General features: G+C 39.9%; 1 protein-coding gene and 1 long non-coding RNA gene across 2 annotated transcripts in view; one reads left to right on the top strand and one right to left on the bottom strand.

Moving 5' to 3' along the window:
* CNGB3 (cyclic nucleotide gated channel subunit beta 3) overlaps positions 1-20,999 on the bottom strand; it is a 194,958-nt gene that overhangs the window by 166,307 nt on the left and 7,652 nt on the right. Inside the window, exon 3 of the mRNA XM_055432099.2 lies at positions 7,345-7,471. Coding sequence (XP_055288074.2) covers positions 7,345-7,471 — 127 coding nt within the window. The remainder of the gene's footprint in view (positions 1-7,344; positions 7,472-20,999) is intronic.
* On the top strand, positions 14,971-16,619 carry LOC148775205 (uncharacterized). The gene is made up of 3 exons (XR_016039294.1): positions 14,971-15,010; positions 15,630-15,694; positions 16,568-16,619. It is a non-coding gene; the product is annotated as an uncharacterized LOC148775205 (long non-coding RNA).

A 20,999-nucleotide genomic window follows, 5' to 3' on the forward strand; every position in this document is an offset into this window, starting at 1 on the left:
TTGTTCATAGTTATTTATTTCCTCATATGTTTAGTAATTTTTGACTAAATTGGACTTTTATCAATAGGGATATTTTGAGATGTGGTTTTTAGGTTTACTATCTTCCAAATTTTGTTGGATTTTTGAAGATATCTGGGCTTTCAGACTTAATTATTTTAAATATTTTTTAGCTTTAATTTTTTTTAGGATACAGATAGTATAGTATAAGAATCTTGGTTCCAGGCCTATATGAATACTGACTTGTGGCTAATAATTTTTTCTCTCTCTTTTCTTTTTCTTCCTTTCCCTTTCATCTCCTCCCCTGTTCTTTCCTTTTTTCTTCCCCATCCCCTGCATCCCTCCCCAGTTTTAAATTTCTTCCACTTTTCCCACTCAAAATCAGGACAAAGACCAAGTATTATTCAAGCTTTTTCTCTCTGAGAATTAGTTAACCCTTCAGTGGATTACCTGTGGAATTCTAGTTTTATGAAAGAATTTCTAGTCTGTTTTTGCATCCAGTTTAATCCCAGGTTTTATTTCACTGGTGATGTATTTCAACTCAGATCTAGGTTGTAGAGTTTTGAAAAGTCCTCAAGGCAAACACCCAGTTTCTAAAACTTTCTATCAGAAGAATTTATTTTTTCACTAGCAGGGGAATGCTTTCAAATGTAGGTTTTGCATTTTACTTAGTAGATTTAATTACATTTTCCCCAAAGAGTTTTCTATTAATAGTCTGCTATATTGCTAGAAATATAGTTAGCAATCATTATTAATATGAATTGCCAATCTGTTGTTAAAAGTGTTTGCAATGCCTAATTATAAAAGTATTGCTTACCGTAGAGGCAAATTTTAATTGGGGCTAAGTATAATAGTGCATCATTCTTTATGATTCATCTCATAAGATCAGCAAATGGGTAGCTGATTTTATGATTTCTACAATCTTATAAATTTTTACAGTATCAATTGTATTTTATTTTGTAAACTTGATAGCTGACATTCCTTTTCTACTTCAACTATAAAGTCACATATGGATTTTTAAGCATCTTTCTGGCAGTGATTCTTGCCTTTTCTAGCTTCGAGACAACAGACATCAGTGTTTATGAGTGCTGACAAGACTCTGAATTCTGTCCTGTTCTCATTGTTCCTGCTGTGAAGTACTGCCTATTTGAAAACCACCCAAATAGAGACTGATTGCTATTATGAACAAAGAGGACCATTCAAAGAAATAACCTTCCTTCTTGGCATGATGGGTAGCAGTGGTGATGAAAAGCCACACACTACACTGTGAAAGTCGGCCTTGCAGTGCACCCTAGTCACGGGCATTGAACTTTTCCCTCACTTGCTTGTTCATCATTTAACCACTTAACCTACCAGGCATTCAGCTTTGTCTCCTTTTTAGACATAGCTATTTGACATTTCCAGGCAAAGCACATCTTCTTTTGCTTGCTATTCATTAGCGTCCATCAAAATACACTTTTTTATATTAAAAAATAAGACTGTGCTGAGATGGAGTGCCGGAAACAGGCTGTTTTTCTCAGTAATGGACAAACGGCATCACTGGACTTTCCAGGGGTGAACCCCATGTCTTTCAGAAGCTAAATGATTCATCTGATAAGATAATGAGTTGGTTGCTTTTTTTCTGGGAATATTTGCAAAGAGCATTTTCCCCTTGGCTAAACAGTCTACAAAAATTCTGAAATGACATAAAAAATAATAAATATAAAAAGAAATATAAACTAGTTTACCACAAATGGATTCAAAATGGAGTCAGAAAGGCCGGCATGTAATACTTGGATATCTTGAAAAGAAATCTCCTCCTGGGCTGACATGTATCTGTGATAAGTATTATTATTGTGGCTAGAAAATTAATTTTAGGCTGTATTTAGAAACTTATTGGCAGTTGGATGAAAAAAATCACAAAAATCACAGGATCACAGAAGTGATCTTATTTTATGAATTCACATCTTTGTAATAATAATATACACTTTACTCATCTTTTTATGTTTGTATAAAGAGCTAATAGACATAAATAATATGTCAGTTTGGCTTTGGCATATATTCATACTCCTCTACCCTCACAAAACAATGTTTGAGAAAAGAGAATATTTTTTAAACAGGCGGCCTAACTTTGTAAATAGTTAACATTAGAATTTCTCTTCTGTGGCATAATGAAGAAGGCCATTGTTGTGTAAGCCTCAGTGTCCCGAGGCTTTAAGTTAAAGAGTTGGGTGATGTCTTACTCAGTTTAGATTGCTGTAACAAATACAACGGACTGGAAATTTCTACCATTTCTGGAGGTTGGGAGTCTGACATCACTGTGCCAGCATAGTTGGGTCCTGGTGAGGGCTCTCCTCTGTTTTACAGGATTCTTGTATTCTCTCATGGTGGAAGGAGGATAAGAGGGCTCTCAAGGGCCTCTTTATAAGGGCAAGAATTTCATTTATGATGGAATCCATCTCCTAAGGACCCAATCTGCTAATGCTATCACATTGGGGGTTACAGTTTGAGCACATGGATTTTGAAGGAGCACAAGCATTCAGTCCATTGCAGCTAAGAGGAGAGGGCCGTGAAATGGTGAGGAAAGACTGCATTTTAGCATCAGAAAAACAAGGACTTGTACAGTTTCAATTGCTTTATGTGAGTAGTGGAGATGATGTGAGAGTTAATATTATGTGTCAACTAGATTGGGCCACAGGGTCCCCAAGTATTTGTGCATACATGCGGTTCACAACAGTTTTTGCAATCCTATGGACCATAGTCCATCACGCTCCTCTGTACACGAGATTCTCCAGGCAAGAATACTGGAATGGATTGCCAAGCCCTCCTCCAGAAAAGAAAGAAAGTGAAGTCGCTCCGCCATGTCCGACTCTTTTTGACACCGTGGACTGCAGTCTACCAGGCTCCTCCATCCATGGGATTTTCCAGGCAAGAATACTGGAGTGGGTTGCCATTTCCTTCTCCAGGAGATCTTCCTGACCCAGGGATTGAACCCTGGGTCTCCGGCATTGTGGGCAGCTGCTTTACCGTCTGAGCCACCAGGGAGGTTCTCCTCCAGAGGATCTTCCCAACCCAGGGATCGAATCTGCACCTCTTACGTCTCCTGCATTGGGAGGTGGGTTCTTTACCACTAGGAACACGTAGAGACCCAGGAAAGCCAATGACATAGTTCAGGTCTAAATCTGAAAGTCTCAGGACTGATGGTACAATTCCAGTTTGAAAGCTGGTAAGCTCAAGACCCCAGGAGGCACAGAGTCTGAAGGCACGAAGAGCTCATGTCCCCACCAGGAGGAGTCCCTGATTCATAGGAGGGTCAGCCATTTTGTCCTACTCATGCAGGCCCTCAGCTGATCTGATGAGGGCCACTTACATTAGAGAGGGCACTCTGCTTTACTTAGTCTACATATTCGAATGTTAAAGTCATTCAAAGTACCCTCACAACCACACCCAGAGTATGCAGCTGTGTGTCCAATCAGCTGAGGGCCTGCATGAGCAGAACAAATAGGCTGGCCCTCCTATGAGTGAGAGGGATTCCTCCTGGCGGGAACAGGAGCTCTTCCTGCATTCAGACTCTTTGTTCCTTCTGGGGTCTTGAGCTTGCCAGCTTTCGGACTGGAATTGTACCATCAACCCTGAGACTTTCAGATTTAGACCTGAACTGTGTCATTGGCTCTCCTGGGTCTCTAGCTAACTGACTGGCGATGTTGGGACTTCCCAGCCTCCATTATCACGGGAGACAATTCCTTATAATAAATCTCTTTATATACATATACTCTTATTGTTTATACACAGGACTGGAAAAGGTCTGTTTTCATTCAAATCCCAAAAAAGGGCAATGCCAAAGAATGTTCAAACTACCACACAATTGCACTCATTTCACATGCTAGCAAAGTAATGCTCAAAATTCTCCATGTCAAGCTTCAACAATATGTGAACATGAACTTCCAGATGTACAAGCTGAATTTAGAAAAGGCAGAGGAACCAGAGATCAAATTGCCAGCATCCATTGGATCATAGACAAAGCAAGAGAATTCCAGAAAACATCCACTTCTGCTTCACTGACTACGCTAAAGCCTTTGACTTTGTGGATCACAACAAAATGGACAATTCTTAAAGAGATGGTAATACCAGACCACCTTAACTGCTTCCTGTGAAACCTGTATGCAGGTCAAGAAGCAACAGTTAGAACTGGACATGGAACAACAGACTGGTTCCAAATTGGGAAAGGAGTACGTCAAGGCTATATATTGTCACCCTGCTTATTTAATTTACATGCAGAGTACATCATGCAAAATGCTGGGCTGGATGAAGCACAAGCTGGAATCAAGATTGCTGGGAGAAATATCAATAACCTCAGATATGCAGATGACACCACCCTTATGGCAGAAAGCAAAGAGGAACTAAAGAGCTTTTTGATGAAGGTGAAAGAGGAGTGTGAAAAAGCTGGCCTAAAACTCAACATTCAGAAAACTAAGATCATGGCATCTGGTCCCATCACTTCACGACAAATAGATGGGGAAACAATGACTGACTTTATTTTCTTTGACTCCAGAATCACTGCAGATGGTGACTGCAGCCATGAGATTAAAAGACACTTGCTCCTTGGAAGCAAAGCTATGACAAAACTGGACAGTATTTTCAAAAGCAGAGACATTATTTTGCCAACAAAGATCCATCTAGTCAAAGCTATGGTTTTTCCAGTAGTCATGTATGGATGTGAGAGTTGGACTATAAAGAAGGCTGAGCATTGAAGAACTGATGCTTTTTAACTCTGGTGTTGGAGAAGATTCTTCAGTGTCCCTTGGACTGCAAGGAGATCAAACCTATCAATGCTAAAGGAAATCAGTCCTGAATATTCATTGGAAGGACTGATGTTGAAGCTGAAACTCCAATACTTTGGCCTCCTGATGTGAAGAACTGATTCACTGGAAAAGACCCTCATGTTGGGAAAGATTGAAGGCAGGAGGAGAAGGGGATGATGAGATGGTTGGATGGCATCACCGACCCAATGGACATGAGTTTGAGCAGGCTCCAGGAGATGGTGAAGGACAAGGAAGCCTGGCGTGCTGCAGCCCATGGGGTCGCAAAGAGATGGGCATGACCGAGCAACTGAACAACAGCAATCTCGTTGTTAACAGCATGTTTGTGTCTGTGTCCATCTTTTGCTAAGTGTGACAGAAACTAAAGGCGTAATCCATGAGATCACAGCACACTTCACAGAGACAGAAAAACCTGCAACAAGCACTCTCCCCAATACAAATCGATCCGCTTAGACACATAATTCCTATTCAACCCTTGGCTTAGGTCAGAGGATAAAGTAGATGCACTTAGAATAAAAAAACCTGCCTTTAAGTTTTATTTATTAATAATCTAACTTTCTTAAGTTCCAAAAGTTAAGCTGAGAATCATTCACACAGCTTCTATATTTAGCACCTGCAATCAATCAAATCCTTAATGTTTTTCAAGGAGAAGGAGCTTTTAAAAACCTGACCTTGCCCAGGTTTAAAGTGGTTGATTTTTAATAATTGAAGATATCAAAATCATTTTTACTCATTGAGAGTGTTGTGAAATAATACTATTAATAGAAATTTATTTTACCATTGATATTTTCTAGTTATGTATAAAACCTCTGCTTTCTAGGATTCAGGATGTGGTACCACTGATGCCTGTGAAATCAGAAGAGAAAGGCTTTGGTAAATTCTCCACGGGATTTAAAATTAGGATTTCTAGTCATATTAGTCAAAAGTGACACTGGAATTTCCAGTGACCCTTTTAAGCTGCTCCTTCAATGTAACTGGTTCTCCCTCAATCCTGAGGAAAAGTGTGGTTGGCTATGAAGCCAGAGCTTTAAACTAACATGGGTCTACTCAGTTTGTCAGTAATTCTCAACAGATGTTGCTGCTTACATTGCAAAGGGAAAGTGAAAGTGTCAGTCACTCAGTCGTGTCTGACCCGCTGTGATCCCATGGACTGTAGCCCGCCAGGGTCCTCTGCCCATGGGATTCTCCAGGCAAGAAGACTGGAGTGGATTGCCCTTCCCTTCTCCATCTTCCTGACCCAGGGATGGAACCCAGGTCTTCAGCATTGCAGGTAAATTCTTCACAGTCTGAGTCACCTGGGAATCCCGTAATCCAAAATGAATAATCGAACGTTCCAGAGAATAATCAGTTCATGAGTACAAGAGCCTGAAACGGGACTGGTGTGACTGGAGCAGCGAGATAGGAAGATGGGGAAGGAACTACTCCCTGGGGCAGACCAAGTAAACACGGATGGGAAACAGACAAGGTCATGTCAGGGAGTTTTGTGTGTTCAAGATATGACCCATTTTCTGGGTAACTGAAAAGTCTGCATTTTCATATTTCAGAAAACTGAAATTACTATAGGTGAAGAAGAATGCATCCCTAAAAACGTTAGTTATGGCTTCCACTTCAGTTCTTTGCAAAACTACCCGTCATCCTGGTTATTACAAAAAATAAAATACACTAAAATAAATGCTAGAAAGAGAGATCAGTTCAGAAAGTTAAGCTGTTGATTAACAGCAAGTGTACTGGTGGGAGGCAGGGAGAGTTCCATTATGGGATCTGACTCTTTCACGGTCTGATCTTGGCAGAGCTGACCCTACGACTAGAGGCAAACTAATTAACCTCTTTGTGTCTTGGCTGCTTGTCTTTGCAGTCAAGACAACAGTGACTCACCAAAAGGACTGTAAACCATCTATAAACACCAACCGTTACAGATACAATATAAATGCTTATCCTAGTTTTGAGAGTCTAATATTTACTTCAGAGTTTAAGTATCTTCTCTTTGCCCAAATAAAATGTCATGTTTAATTTTTGTCAGACTATTTTTTGTATGAGTGGTAGAGTAGGCTTGAATTTATTTTCTTGTACAGTCAAATCTACACTTATTGAAAATGCACTCCTTTTGATGCCTGTTGTTCAACCCAATAAAATGTTTGCAGAATTGAAGTAGCTATTTGTGAATTCAGAGAAGAATCATACATTCTCTTCAAGTCCTTTAGAAAAATTCAAGCCTTGTAAATATATAGGCTGTTGTCAAGGTGATATTAATGACTCAGACACGTGACTACAATGATTTTGTTGGTGTGCTATGGACAATGGCCAATGGCTGCCTAAAGAGCCTGGTTCGCCGCTGTGGCAGGCTGCTGAGGAGCAGTGAGCTGGACAGACAGAAACCACCCTGTAGTTCCGGCCTGGGTCCCCTGTGCGGTGTGACTGCTGTAGTTCTGCCGGCCTGTGCTCAGCTAGAGTGAGGGACGGGAAAGTGTGGGGGTCAATCCGTCCTGTCCGTGAGGACTAGCTGTCTGAATTTCAGAGCGCAGAGTTAGGTGTTTCATTGAGCTCTTACCTGACTGGGTCTTCTTTCCCTGTTCCCATTTCCTTCTGCTCTGGTTTTGCTCCAGTTAATGCTGCTGGATTTTGAGAGTCAGGGTTTGTGGTCTTATCTTCATGTGTATTTTTCTCAGAGACTTTATCTGTGGAAAAGAAGCAACATATAAATAGAAGAATATATGCCACTCAATACAGCTGTACTGGACAGCAGATGATGCTGGTTTCTTTTATCAGGGTGGTCTTCTCCAGAACACCTCCTCTCAGATTGCTCTGAACAAAGTAGGGTCTTATTCAGGAGTTGTTAATAATATGCAGAACCTTCAGACTGATTAAAAAATACACCTAAATGTGGTGCATTATGCAACAAAAATTTCACATGGTATAATTTCTTTTTGATATTAGCAAAGCTGAGATTAATAAGGATTAATATTCAAAATAATTAACATTCAAAATGCTTTTTCAGTTTGCTAAAGTATTTATAATTTATGACTGAAACTGATTCATCAAAAATTCAGAAAAATAAAATAGGCAGAAAGGATGTCATTGGTATTCAGATTTTTGCATTCTAATTTTGCTTTCTGATAAAAATGGTTTTTGATTTGATCATTTTAGCTATGACCTCTTTTCTGAAGAAGCAATGCAAGCTAATATGTATTAGATTCACTTTTAGTTTTTCATTCAAACCTACAAATACAATTTCCAATTAATATAGTTTAAATTATAATTTACCCAGAGAATAATCAAATCATGGGTAAATATTTGAATTTTAGAGAAGATTTTAATGAAAGTAAATTGCTTAATATTAAAAGAAAATATAGAGGGAGCAAAGAAATACAATGAATACAATTTAATTCATTATTCACAGTTTCTAATTTATTTTTAATTGAATGTACTATGTTTAGGAAATTGAAATCAAAGTCCAAATAATGATTCTTATTTTATTATAGTACATTATAATTTCAAAAACTTAAGCCAACACAGTATTGAAAATTTGGGTTTGCAAACCTGATAAATCAGGAGATGATCACTTACTTTACAAAAGTTTTCACCAGACAAGTCCTTTAATATAAAAATTGCTATGATCCATCTAAAAGTTTTCAATATACTAAGCTTTTTAGGAACATGTTTCAAGAGTAAAGTCAAGTCATTACTTGAAATTAAAAAAAAAATATCTGGTGATTCAGTAAAAAATCTGCCTGTGATGTGGCCAGATCAGGGTTTGATTCCTGGGTCGGGAAGATGCCCTGGAGAAGGGAATAGCAACCCACCCCAGTATTCTTGCCTGGAGAATTCCATGGACAGAGGATCCTAGCGAGTTACAGTCTATGGGATCGCAAAGAGTCAGACATGACTGAGTGACTAACACAATATACAACAAACTCCTGGAATTTCCAAGATGATTTTTTTTTCATTTTGCATCTATTTACCTTTGTTTTGGAATTAAAGTAATTTTGGCTGGAAGATATGAAACACACACTTTCCATATGTCATTTTGTACTAAGAAACTTGAGATAGAAATGAGAGAATTTTCCTTATGTATTTGGTTCAAGTCATATCTTTCTGTTTTTATCCACCTCCTGCAATCATTTTCCAGATCTTTGACACGGTGCTACGTATTGCTGCCTAAGAAAGTGATGGCCAACTCTTTTTTCTATATCTACAAATATTGGGGGCAATCACTGTATGATATTTTAAAGCAGAGTTCTTAGCCTCTGGCTGTGGATGTCCAGTACATTCCTGGACTGGAACTCTTGAGACTATATGTTTGTGTGCATTTTTTTCCATGGAGAGGATCTAGGGTTAACATGAGCTCATTAAAGGAGTCTGGACCAGAATAGGGTTATGAGTTATTTTGTGCACATATGAACTTCCAGGAACACCTGTCCCCCAAAGAATATTAGGATTGAAGTAGAGTATGAAAAATGAATAAAAGAATTCAGAAAAAGCCCTCCTGAATATAAAAGAGGCAGAATCTGTAAAATAGAATATTCCTTAGGAGACTTTTAGGGACTACTTCTTATAGAGGCACATGGGTATAAGTTATATGGTCCTCTTCCTCCTCTTCCATTGCTAACTCAATCCACAGCATATGTATTTTGGCTGTGTTACTTTTCTGCTAGTACCAATTCCATGACCAGTCGTTTTGCAGCAGTTATTTTCTTCCATTCTAATAAAGCATTTTTGTTTATTCCACAACATTTGGATTAAACTAAGTAAGCAGATCTTCACATCCTACCAGGTCTCCTCTAGACATTACCAAGTCCTGCTAAAATGATGCTCCATCATGACGAATCTGGGCTATTTAGAAATTAATTATAGCCTAATTTGCTTTGTGGATAAGCATTTCAATTATAAAACAAATCCTCAATCATAGCTTATTGATGAAGATGAGAAACCAGTTATTTTCCATTCTTGGATTCAAAGCAGAACAACTAAAAAAAATACCCTTGCGAACTGAAAACAAAGGATCTCCATGAACCGTAGTCAATGTGGGGGTCTTTTCATCCATGCAGCATGTTATTTGTTCGTGGGAACAGATGGTCACATTGTTTGCATCATCTTCGTCGTGAAAGAGAAGTCCAAAATACATGGCAAACCTTGCATTGGCATCTGGGTGAAGTTTTGTGAGCTGGGCATTGTACGTGTTCCCAGCTTCACACATGGATGGCAGGAGTCCCTCTTTTGCAGCCGCACAAATGAACAGAATGACTCTTCCTGCCAACTGGGCTATCTGCACATTGTCTAGCCACTGCCAGATCTCATCAGGATACTTGGTCACATTTGGCCCTGGGATGTGTAGCGTGTTCTGATACGGCTGCTTTTACTGAATGTGCAAGTGTGAGTCCTGAGTGCTCTCCAAAAACCTGGCTGATTCTGTCTCCAGCCTGGGCCTCAGTAATACACCTCCAGACTGTCTGACCCCCTTGTAGCAGGGCTTGGTGATGACCTGCGCAGGTGTGAAGCACCTGCTTTTCTCTTCAAGAGAGGGAACGATTGATGGAAAGTCATCAGCAGTCTATATTTCATCAGTGGCACTAAATAACTGCTGGAAAAGGACGGATTCAAATGAAACTAATTTGGGAATAAGGTTCTTAATTAGGCATTGGTTCAAGTGGCTCTTTTTTGGATGAATGTAAAAAGAAGACCTGAAAATGTTTTCATTGGTTGGAATATTTGATGCAGGTGACCTTATTACTTACTTAAATTTCTAACTCTTAAAACAGCAAATACATTATGGGTTTTGTTTCAAAAACAAACCTCCTTTTATTCAGTTCAGTTCAGTCCTTCAGTCATGTCCAACGCTTTGTGACCCCATAGACTGCAGCATGCCAGGCTTCCCTGTCCATCACCAACTCTGGGAGCTTGCTCAAACTCCATTGAGTCTGTGAGGCCATCCAACCATCTCATCCTCTGTCATCCCCTACTTCTCTCACCTTCAATCTTCCCCAGCATCACGGTCTTTTGCAGTGAGTCAGTTCTTTGCATCAGGTGGCCAAAGTATTGGAGTTTCAGCTTCAACATCAGTCCTTCTAATATATATTCAGGACTGATCTCCTTTAGGATGGACTGGTTGGATCTCCTTGCAGTCCAAGGGACTCGTAAGAATCTTCTCCAACACCACAGTTCAAAAGCATCAATTCTTCAGCACTCAGCTTTCTTTATAGTCCAACTCTCACATCTATACATGACTACTGGAAAAACCATAGCTCTGAGTAGATGGACCTTTGTCAGCAAAGTAATGTCTCTGCTTTTTAATATGTTGTCTAGGTTGATCATAGCTTTTCTTCCAAGGAGCAAGTGTCTTTTAATTTCATGGCTGCAATCACCATCTGCATTGATTTTGGAGGCCAAGAAAATAAAATCAGTCACTGTTTCCCCATCTATTTGCCATGAAGTGATGGGACCAGATGCCATGATCTTAGTTTTCTGAATGTTGAGTTTTAAGCCAATTTTTTCACTCTCCTCTTTCACCTTCATCAAGAAGCTCTTCAGTTCCTCTTCACTTTCTGCCATAGGGTGGTGTCATCTGCATATCTGAGGTTATTGATATTTCTCCCAGCAATCTTGATTCCAGCTTGTGCTTCATCCAACCAGGCATTTTGCATGATGTACTCTGCATATAAGTTAAATAAGCAGCCTTGACGTACTCCTTTCCCAATTTGGAACCAGTCTGTTGTTTCATGTCTGGTTCTACTGTTGCTTCTTGATCTGCATACAGATTTCTCAGGAGGCAGGTCAGGTAGTCTGGTATTCCCATCTCTTTAAGAATTTTCCAGATTTAAGAAATTTAAGAACCTTGTTGAGATCCACACAGTCAAAGGCTTTGGTGTAATCAATAAAGCAGAAGTAGATGTCTTTCTGGAATTCTCTTGCTTTTTTGATGATCCAATAAATGTTGGCAATTTGATCTCTGGCTCCTCTGGCTTTTCTAAATCCAGCTTGAACATCTGGAAGTTCTCTTTTCATGTACTGTTGAAGCCTGACTTGGAGAATTTTGAACATTACTTTGTTAGAATGTGAGATGAGTGCAATCGTGTGGTAGTTTGAGCATTCTTTGGCATTGCCCTTCTTTGGGGCTGGAATAAAAACTGACCTTTTCCAGTCCAGTGGCCACTTCTGAGTTTTCCAAATTTGCTGGTGTATTGAGTGCAGCACTTTCACAGCATCTCTTTTAGGATTTGAAATAGCTCAACTGGAATTCCATCACCTCCATTAGCTTTGTTCATAGTGATGCTTCCTAAGACCCACTTGACTTCGCATTCCAGGGTGTCTGGCTCTAGGTGAGTGATCACATTTTCATGGTTTTCTCGTCATGAAGATATTTTTTGTACAGTTATTTGTATTGTTGCCACCTCTTCTTAATATCTTCTGCTTCTGTTATTTTTATTAGATACCAACAATACCTGTGAGCTAGTTGCTAGATGAATTAATAAAGACTAAATCTGAGTACTCTGATAAGATGCATAAATGATACTGTTATTTTCCTCTTAATGAATGGACATTTGGCATTAAAAAGTGAATAACACAGTTTACGAAGCGTATGATTAATGGGCACCCACGATTATATTTATGGCTCAGCTTGTGATTAATTTTATAGTTGCTGGACTATGTGTCCTTAGAATAATTTTAATTATAACGTACCACTTTGATCCCACTTGAAATTTTATTACATCTTTGCAGATTGTCCAATGACACGGAGGAAGTTGACAAGCATTATAGCAGTGCATATACAGTGGAATATGATGGAGTGCCCTAAAATGTCAGAATGGAAAATGGAGTACTTCATAGTACTTCTTATGCAATTCATAAGAATCTAAGGGAGAAGGAATCAGAGTAGGTGAGAGTTCTGGAAACCTTTCTATTAGAGGAATGTTGAGGAACTTAAGTTCTTTAGCTAAGGTACTGAAGACTAACTAGCGACCTAGCCATTATTTCCAATTCTTTGAAGGGCCATTAAACAGACAAGAAAATAAAATTATTTCACACAGTCCAGAAGGCACAGGAGGAATCCATCCATGGAATTTATAAAATACACAAACCTCAAACATTCTTAAACCTGTCTAACAGTGAAACACACATTTTTGTGAGGCAGTGATGGCTCCATTGCTGGAGGTGTGCAGGCAGAAGCCTGTGCCAAGAGTGTCAGATGAGGTCTTTGAATCTGGTCAGAGGTTAGAGTTCCTCCAGGCAGCCGTAACATGCTAAAAAGTCCTGAAGGGATTTTTACATTTAGGCAGATTTTGCTTTAACATGTATCTCCATAAGTAAAAAAATGAATAATAGCAAACAAAAAAGAATACAGATCCATATAAGGTAGCTTTGGTACTGTGTCAGAATCAGCTCTGGTACTTTCTCAACATCATGCTTGATTTCCAGGATATTTTGTTGGGAATAATTCATGTAGAAAATACATTTTATGTATAGGTATTAAGGAAAGTGGTGATTTACTGGTGCTAGGTACCGAATAGAGAGCTCTAATCCTTACATCACTAATTCTCTGGGCAACTCTAGATAAGTCGCTTTTCTATAACAGTTTCCTCATCCATAAAATGAGAAATACTTTTGTCATGGGGATTTCTGTGAGGATTAGATAAAGACTGTATTTGAGAAAAATGCAATATAAATACAGAGTGTTCCACCAGCCAGACTACAATAAATTAAAATTATCTTTTTTAAAAAAATCTATTTTAACTCCTTCATGTCTGCACAGCGTTAATGTGTGTGGAGTATACAGGAACTTTTGTTTGCTCGAAAGGATTCCAGGGATTTGGAAAACAGAATGTGATTTCCTATATTTTTTAGTAGAAAGAAGCCTAAAAACATAGAGTTCGATGTAACTGAATTATGCAAATATACTTAAATCACTCAAGCTACAAAAAATGGCATTTTGTCCAAAAAATAAAAAAGGAGCAAAAACACCCATCCACTTCACATTGGTTACAGTCTCAAGTTTTCAGTTAAAAAAAAAAAAAAGATAGATGGAAACTGAGGTATTTGATCCTAGTCTGCTCTTCTGTTTGATATTTAAAACAGAGTGTGATTTCTCTGCCTAACTTCTCCTTTTAGCCAACACAGCCCCCCAGTTCCGCTACGTGACATGCAGGAACAGTTCCTGAGGGTGCCCAGAGCTGGGCACGCGAGAGAAGGTGGCCGTCCACAGCTGCCGGTGACCACCCTGCTGTGATGGAGGCTGCGCAGAGAACAATGGCTGTTATCTGAGTCAGGCAGACCGCTCTCTCTGGACTATGGACCAGGAAATGAACAGATGGCGGGAGAGCAGTCCAGAGGAGATACCAGACAGGAACACCGCTGTCTTGAGACCTGAAGCCATGTTGACCGTGAACAAGAGTCGGAGAAGGCAATCAGCCCCCAGGACTGCTCTGTCCCCAGAGTGCTGTTTCAGCTCCAGTTTTCCACATGTTTTCCTACAATGAGCCCTTGCCACCCAAGCTGCTCTGATTACGCCTCCGTCCCTTGCCAACCCAGCATGGTTGGGACTTTTCTTCCTCATTTCAAACCATAAAAGACATGGTATTTATTTTTTTTTCTAGACTAAATTTTCAGAAATTTCACATGCAAGTTTATTCATGTCTCATTTCTTTTGTCCATCACTACATTAGGTATCAGTTTTGAAAGAATATTCCTTAGTGAGCTCTATAATTTTAGTTATATACTATATAAGACTATTTCTTTTCAGATGAAGTAGAGAAATATGCTTGGAGCAATTTTGATAAAAACTTCATTCATTTTTTTTTTGTTGTTGTTGTTGTAGTTTCTGTATTCCCACCTTACCTTTAGCTGGGAAATAGGACTGACAGTCACAGAGAATGGACTATAATGCTAAAATTAACCATACTAGTTCCTCTTCTGGATGCCAGTCAAGCTGTTTGCTCTTACATGGGGAATTCACTGATACTTATAAATTAGATTTCAGTAGATAGTCTATTTTCCTATCCCACATAAGGCAGGTTAAATTGTACAAGTTAATTGTTACTGCCAAGGACTAAAGAGTGGTGTTAGTTGCTCAGTGGTGTCTGACTCTTTGCAACCCCATGGACCACAGCCACCCGGCTCCTCTGTCCATGGAATTCTCCAGGCAAGAATATTGGAGTGGATAGCCATTCCATTCTCCAGCAGATCTTCTGGATCCAGGGATTGAACCTAGGGCTCCTGCATTGCAGGTAGGTTCTTTTCAGTCTGAGCCACCCAGAAAGCCCAAAGAAGGGTCTCTTGTTTAAATAAACTAGGATTGTCCTTCTTTTTTTCGTCTATATTTTAAAAAATTAACACGTTTTATTTTTTAGAATAGTTTTAGCTCTAGAGATGTTTTTATCTCTCTGGATCTCTGTTCAAACTGTTAAGAATCAGCTGAGATGCAGGCTAGGTCAGTTTGGATAGATGGAGGGAGCTGGCAAGGCCTGGGATGCTCTGCAGACCTGCACTGTGCTGGACCTGGAGCGCTGGGATCTTGGCTGTGGAGAGCTGTTTGGCCCAGAAGGTTGGGGGCAGGGATCCCACAGCTGTAGTCTGTTCCCAGCACAAAGTCTGGGCTGAAAGGCATGAGTGGAGAGGAAGGAGGGGAAGGAGAGGAGAACTAAAAGCATCTTGTCGAGGGCTGGCAATGTCCACAGGTTTGAGCACCATGGAGAACTTGCCCGTGGTGGGTTGGAGGCTGTGGGATGGTGGTATGGGTTAAATTTGACAAGAATTCAGTGTTTCCTTCAGTGATTTCAAAAGGGCAATCTGTGAAAGTCAACGTTTTAAAACTGGGACACTTCAAGCTAAGATTTGCCTTTGCAGTCTCTCTAGATTGGAGATGGAATGTCTGGAGGCACGTGACCCATGTCCCCACGTGGCAGCGGCTGGTAGGAGCGGCATGGCCTCGGGGCTTTTTGGATCGGGCACACAAAATCCTCACACGCCCTGACTTCTGTCAACACTGGAATTTACAAACTTCAATGCTCAGTGCTTTACCTGTATTACTTAAATTTATACCCACAACCTAGTCGTGACAGTATTATCCTTATTTTATATATAAGCAAGCTCTGAGTCAGAGATGTTTAATATCTTGACTAAGGTCACAGAAAAACTAGTAAGTAGCAGAATTATAATTTGAATTCAGGAGTGTCAAACTCTAAAATCAATGCCCTTTCTAGTATAAAATACTGCCTTAGTATTAATTGCATGATTGGACAAAAAATCTCTTTAATTGTGACTTTTAAAAGTATGGAGTATTTTGAAGCCATGTGCGTCAGTTTTCTATTGCTATAGCAAATTACCACAAATGCAGTGGCTTAAAACAACAGAAATTTTGTAAGTCAGAAGTTTTAAGACAGACTGTGTTCTTTCTGGAGGTTTTAGGAGAGAATCTGCTTCCTTATCTTTCCCAGCTTGTAGAGGCTACCTGTAAGCCTTGGCTCAGGGTCCCTTCCCCCGTGTTCAGAATACATCAATGCAACATCTGCTTCCTTCATCCCATTCCCTTTTTCAGCCTTTGGCCTTCTTGCTTTCTACTTGTAAAGACCCTTTGACAAACTGAGGTCCCCTGGATAACCCAGACTAATATTCCCATTCTCAAGATCCTTAACGTAATCACATCAACAATTTTTTTCCATGTAAGGTAAGAAATTCATAGGCTTTGGGGGTTGGGCTGTGGACATCTTTGAGGGGGGTGTCATTCAACCTATCACATCATACTGGCAATGGGCACCTAACTTTGATCCATTTCCACACAACAGAGTCACTTTACGGCATCATGAGTCACTGCTGCTGCTGCTGCTGCTAAGTCGCTTCAGTCATGTCCGACTCTGTACGACCCCATAGACGGCAGCCCACCAGGCTCTGCCGTCCCTCGGATTCTCCAGGCAAGAACACTGGAGTGGGTTGCCATTTCCTTCTCCAATGCATGAAAGTGAAGAGTGAAAGTGAAGTCGCTCAGTCGTGTCCAACTCTTAGCGACCCCATGGACTGCAGCCTACCAGGCTCCTCCATCCATGGGATTTTCCTAGGTAAGTTATTTACATATTCCCTCCTGGTACCAAAACATTTATTTAAAGAAGCACTTAATGTAACATAAATGAAGTGTAATCCTAAGAAAGATGATTGTAATCAAAAGAGGACTTTAGTAAGTTATCTGTATTTGAATCCAAAATATATTGCATTCTTCATTTCCATGGCAGATATAAATTAAACCATGCTCGGCAGAAGATAAGAGTTCTATAATCAGAAATCAACATCTGCAGATATTATGACATTGCACCTGCATGTTTTGAAGAACACAAAAATACCAACCATGTGTAAGATGCTATCTTTAAGCTTAATAATTTTGCTTTTACTTTTTCAAAATAAAGTAATCTGTTATTCCTATTAAAATTTTTGAAGACATGCTTAGTTTTCAAATTTAAATGATGCTGTTTTTCTCCTTTCTACTCAAATAGCTGCTCTGTTAAATGAAGCTTCCACAAAGAGTTTTTATTACCAATCATGAAAATTAAGCTTACAAATCACTTTGAATAAAATATAATAAGAATAAACTTATAATCCTGAAGATGTGATCCTTGGTTTCATGCCATTATGTTTATATTTTTATGTGAGAACCACAGATTTGAGACCATTACTATTCTAAAATAACTCATACTATTAAAATCTCACCAAAAAACAAAGTACTTAGAAATGAACCTGACCAAGGAGGTGAAAAACTTATATGCTGAAAACTATAAAACATTGATAAAGGAAACAGAGTGATTTAAAGAAATGGAAAGATATCTCATACTGTTTGGTTTGAAGAATTAACATTATTAAAATGGCCGTGCTACCCAAGGCAATCTATAAATTTAATGTGATTCCTATCACATGAATTTTTCACAGAACTAGAATGAATAATCCTATAATTCCTATGGAACCATATAAATATAAGTGATGCAGAATTGCCACAGCAATCATGAGGAAAAAACAAAGCAAGAGGCATAACCCTCCCAGGTTTTAGACAATATTACAAAACTGCAGCAATCAAAATAGCATGGTATTGGCAGAAAAGCAGTCATGCAGATCAACAGAAGAGAAGAGAGCCCAGAAATAAACCCACATACCTATGGTCAATTAATCCTTCCACAAAGGAGGCAAGAATATACAATGAAAAAAAGACAGTCTCTTCAGCAAGTGGTGCTGGGAAAGTTGGACAGCTGTGTGTAAATCAATGAAGTAAGAATACCTCTTCACATCATACTCAAAACTAAACTCAAAGTGGCTTAAAGACTCAAACATATAGCATGACAAAACTCCTAGAAGAGAACCTAGGCAAAACATTCTCTGACATAAATCGTGCCAGTGTTTTCTTAGGTCAGGCTCCCAAGGAAATAGAAATAAAAGCAAAAGGAAACAAATGAGGCCAAATCAAATTTATAAACTTTTCCACAGCAAAGGAAACCATAAAAATGAGAAGATAGCCTATGGACCGGGAGAAAATACCTGCAAATGACGCGACTGAGAAGGACTTAATTTCCAAAATATACAAATAACTCGTAGAACTCAATAAGAAAAGACGAGCAACCCAGTCAAAAAAATAGACGGAAGACCTAAATAAACATGTATTCAAAGAAGACATACAGATAGCCGGTGAAAGTGAAAGTCGCTCAGTCATGTCTGACTCTTTGCGACCCCATAGACTATACAGTCCATGCAATTCTCCAGGCCAGAATACTGGAGGGGGTAGCCTTTCCCTTCTCCAGGTCTAAACAGAAACAGACTTACAGACATGGAAAACAAACTCAAGTTTAGGAAAGGGGTAAGGGGGTGGAGGAGGGATAAATCAGGAGTTTGGGATTAGTACATTAAGTAGGTAACAAATAAGGTCCTACAGTGTAGAATAGGGAACTATCTTCAATATCTTGTGATAAGCTATAATGGAAAAGAATATGAAAAAGAATGTGTGTGTATATATATATATATATATATACACAATCTATGCATAACTGAATCGCTTTTCTGCAAACCAGAAACTAACACAACATTGTAAATCAAGTATACTTCAATAAAAAACTAAAAAGGGTGATAATAAAACAGAATTATAGCTGAATCATCTTGAGTCAATTGAACCACGTTGACGGTTCTGTGGGTGTTTTCTCCCTTTGGCTTGTGTAGGTTTGATTTCTACTGTAGGGTGTTTCTCTGTTCCTCAATACCTCCCTTTGTTAACCACAGTTCATTGTACGTAGTGAAAATTCTTATATGATCTACAGAAAAACCTTCTGTTCCTTTTGAAAAAAAATTGAAGGTGAAATAATGTTCTTAAATCATTGCTAAGAAGAAGCCAGGAGCTGGAGTGGGTGTGGAGAAAGGGGAGCCCTCCTACATTGTTGGTGGGAATGTAAGTTGATGTAGCCACCGTGGAAAACAGAATGGAGGTGACTCAGAAAGCTAAAAATAGAATTAACAAATGATTCCGCAATCCCTCTCCTGGGCATATATCCAGACATAACTATAATTCCAAAAGATGCACGCACCTCCATGTTCACAGCAGCATTATTCACAATAGCCAAGACATGGAGAAATCCTAAATGTCTACTGACAGATGAATGGGCAGAGAAGATGTGACACATGTATACAGTGAAGTACTACGCAGCCGTAAAAATGAAAGATGCCATTTGTAGTGACATGGATGCAACTCCCGGAGTTGGTGATGGACGGGGGGCCTGGCGTGCTGCAGTCCATGGGGTCGCAAAGAGTCGGACACGACTGAGCGACTGAACTGGACTGAACTGGCTGCAGCTACAGATGATCATACTAAGTGAGGTAAGCCAGAAAGCGAAAGACAAGCCCCACATGGTGTCGCTTATACGTGGAATCTAAATTACGGCACAAAGAAACCCATCTATGAAACAGAAACCAAGTCAGGGACACAGAGGACAGACCGGTGGCTGCCAGGAGGGAGAGGGAGGGCGAGGGCTGGTGAGAGTCTGGGATCAGCAGATGCAGACTAGTACATGTAGAATGGACCAGCAGTAAGGTCCAGCCGTAGGGTGGCTTTTTAGGAAAGATGTGCACGGACTTCCCTGGTGGTCCAGTGGCTAAGACTCCGTGCTCCCAAAGCGGCGGGCCTCGGTTGGATCCCTGGTCAGGGAAGTGGATCCCACATGCCACAGATAGACCAGGTGCAGTCAAATTAAAAAAAAAAAAAAAGTAAAAGGTCCAGCTGTATAGCGTAGGGAACGATATTATTATCCTATAATAAACCATAATGGAAAATAATATGGAAAAGAATGCATGTATAGTGTAACTGAGTCACTGCTGTACAGCAGTGATTAATAGAGCATTAAAGCAACTATATTTCAGTAAAAGAGAAAGGAGCAGGAATCAGACACTACAAGTGTAGATAGCTATTTCAAACACGCTTCCTCTAAAGGGGGCGTGGGAACGAGGCAATAGTCAAAGAGGAATTAGGATCCAGAGAGTTGTCTTTTGGTTGAACTTTTGTTTTCATTAAGGTGTTGGGAAATTAAACAGTCTTGTTTAGGCTTCAGAGACAAAGCAGAACAGGCCTCTGACCTTGCTTCTCACCTGCCTGGACACTGCGCAGACTGGGAGTGACTGGGAGTGGCCGTGAGTGAGTCTGCTGGGAGTGCGACAGCCGCAGCAACCTGGATCCAATGCGGGAGGAGTCTTGAGACTGTTGAGACACGGAGGGGCCAGGCCCCAGCCTTAGCAACAGTCCCAGCTTTCCTTGCCAAACCAACATGAGACCAGAGCGGCAAACTGGTCACAGATGGGTGCTGAGATCAGTGTGCGTCCTGGGATTATAAGCGGGAACCCCGAACTGCAGCCTTTGAAGTCTCACCCGGGCCGCGGCCTCGCTGCCTGGGCCCCTTTCCCAGCTGGGACTCCAGATGCTGTGACTCGGGACTTCCCGGCGCTGACTGAGTCTGGATGTTGGTCAAAACCCAGTTTGGTTATGTATCTTCTGCTCTATCTGTTTCTATTTCTGTTTAATGTTAGTTTATTGAAAGTAAGCTAGATAATTCTCTAGCAAATGTTTGTGTTATTTACTTGTAGATGAGTGGCTTATTTTGTTAACAACTCTGAACCTGAGATGAAAGTGAAAGCTTTCAGCAAAACAAAAGATGGGAGGGAAAAAAATGTCAAGAACACATTTTTTGTTTTTTTAATTATATCCTC

This window comes from Moschus berezovskii, chromosome 16 (genome assembly GCF_049115385.1).
Source record: "Moschus berezovskii isolate FMDL1 chromosome 16, NW_MosBer_1.0, whole genome shotgun sequence".
Lineage (NCBI taxonomy): Eukaryota > Metazoa > Chordata > Mammalia > Artiodactyla > Moschidae > Moschus > Moschus berezovskii.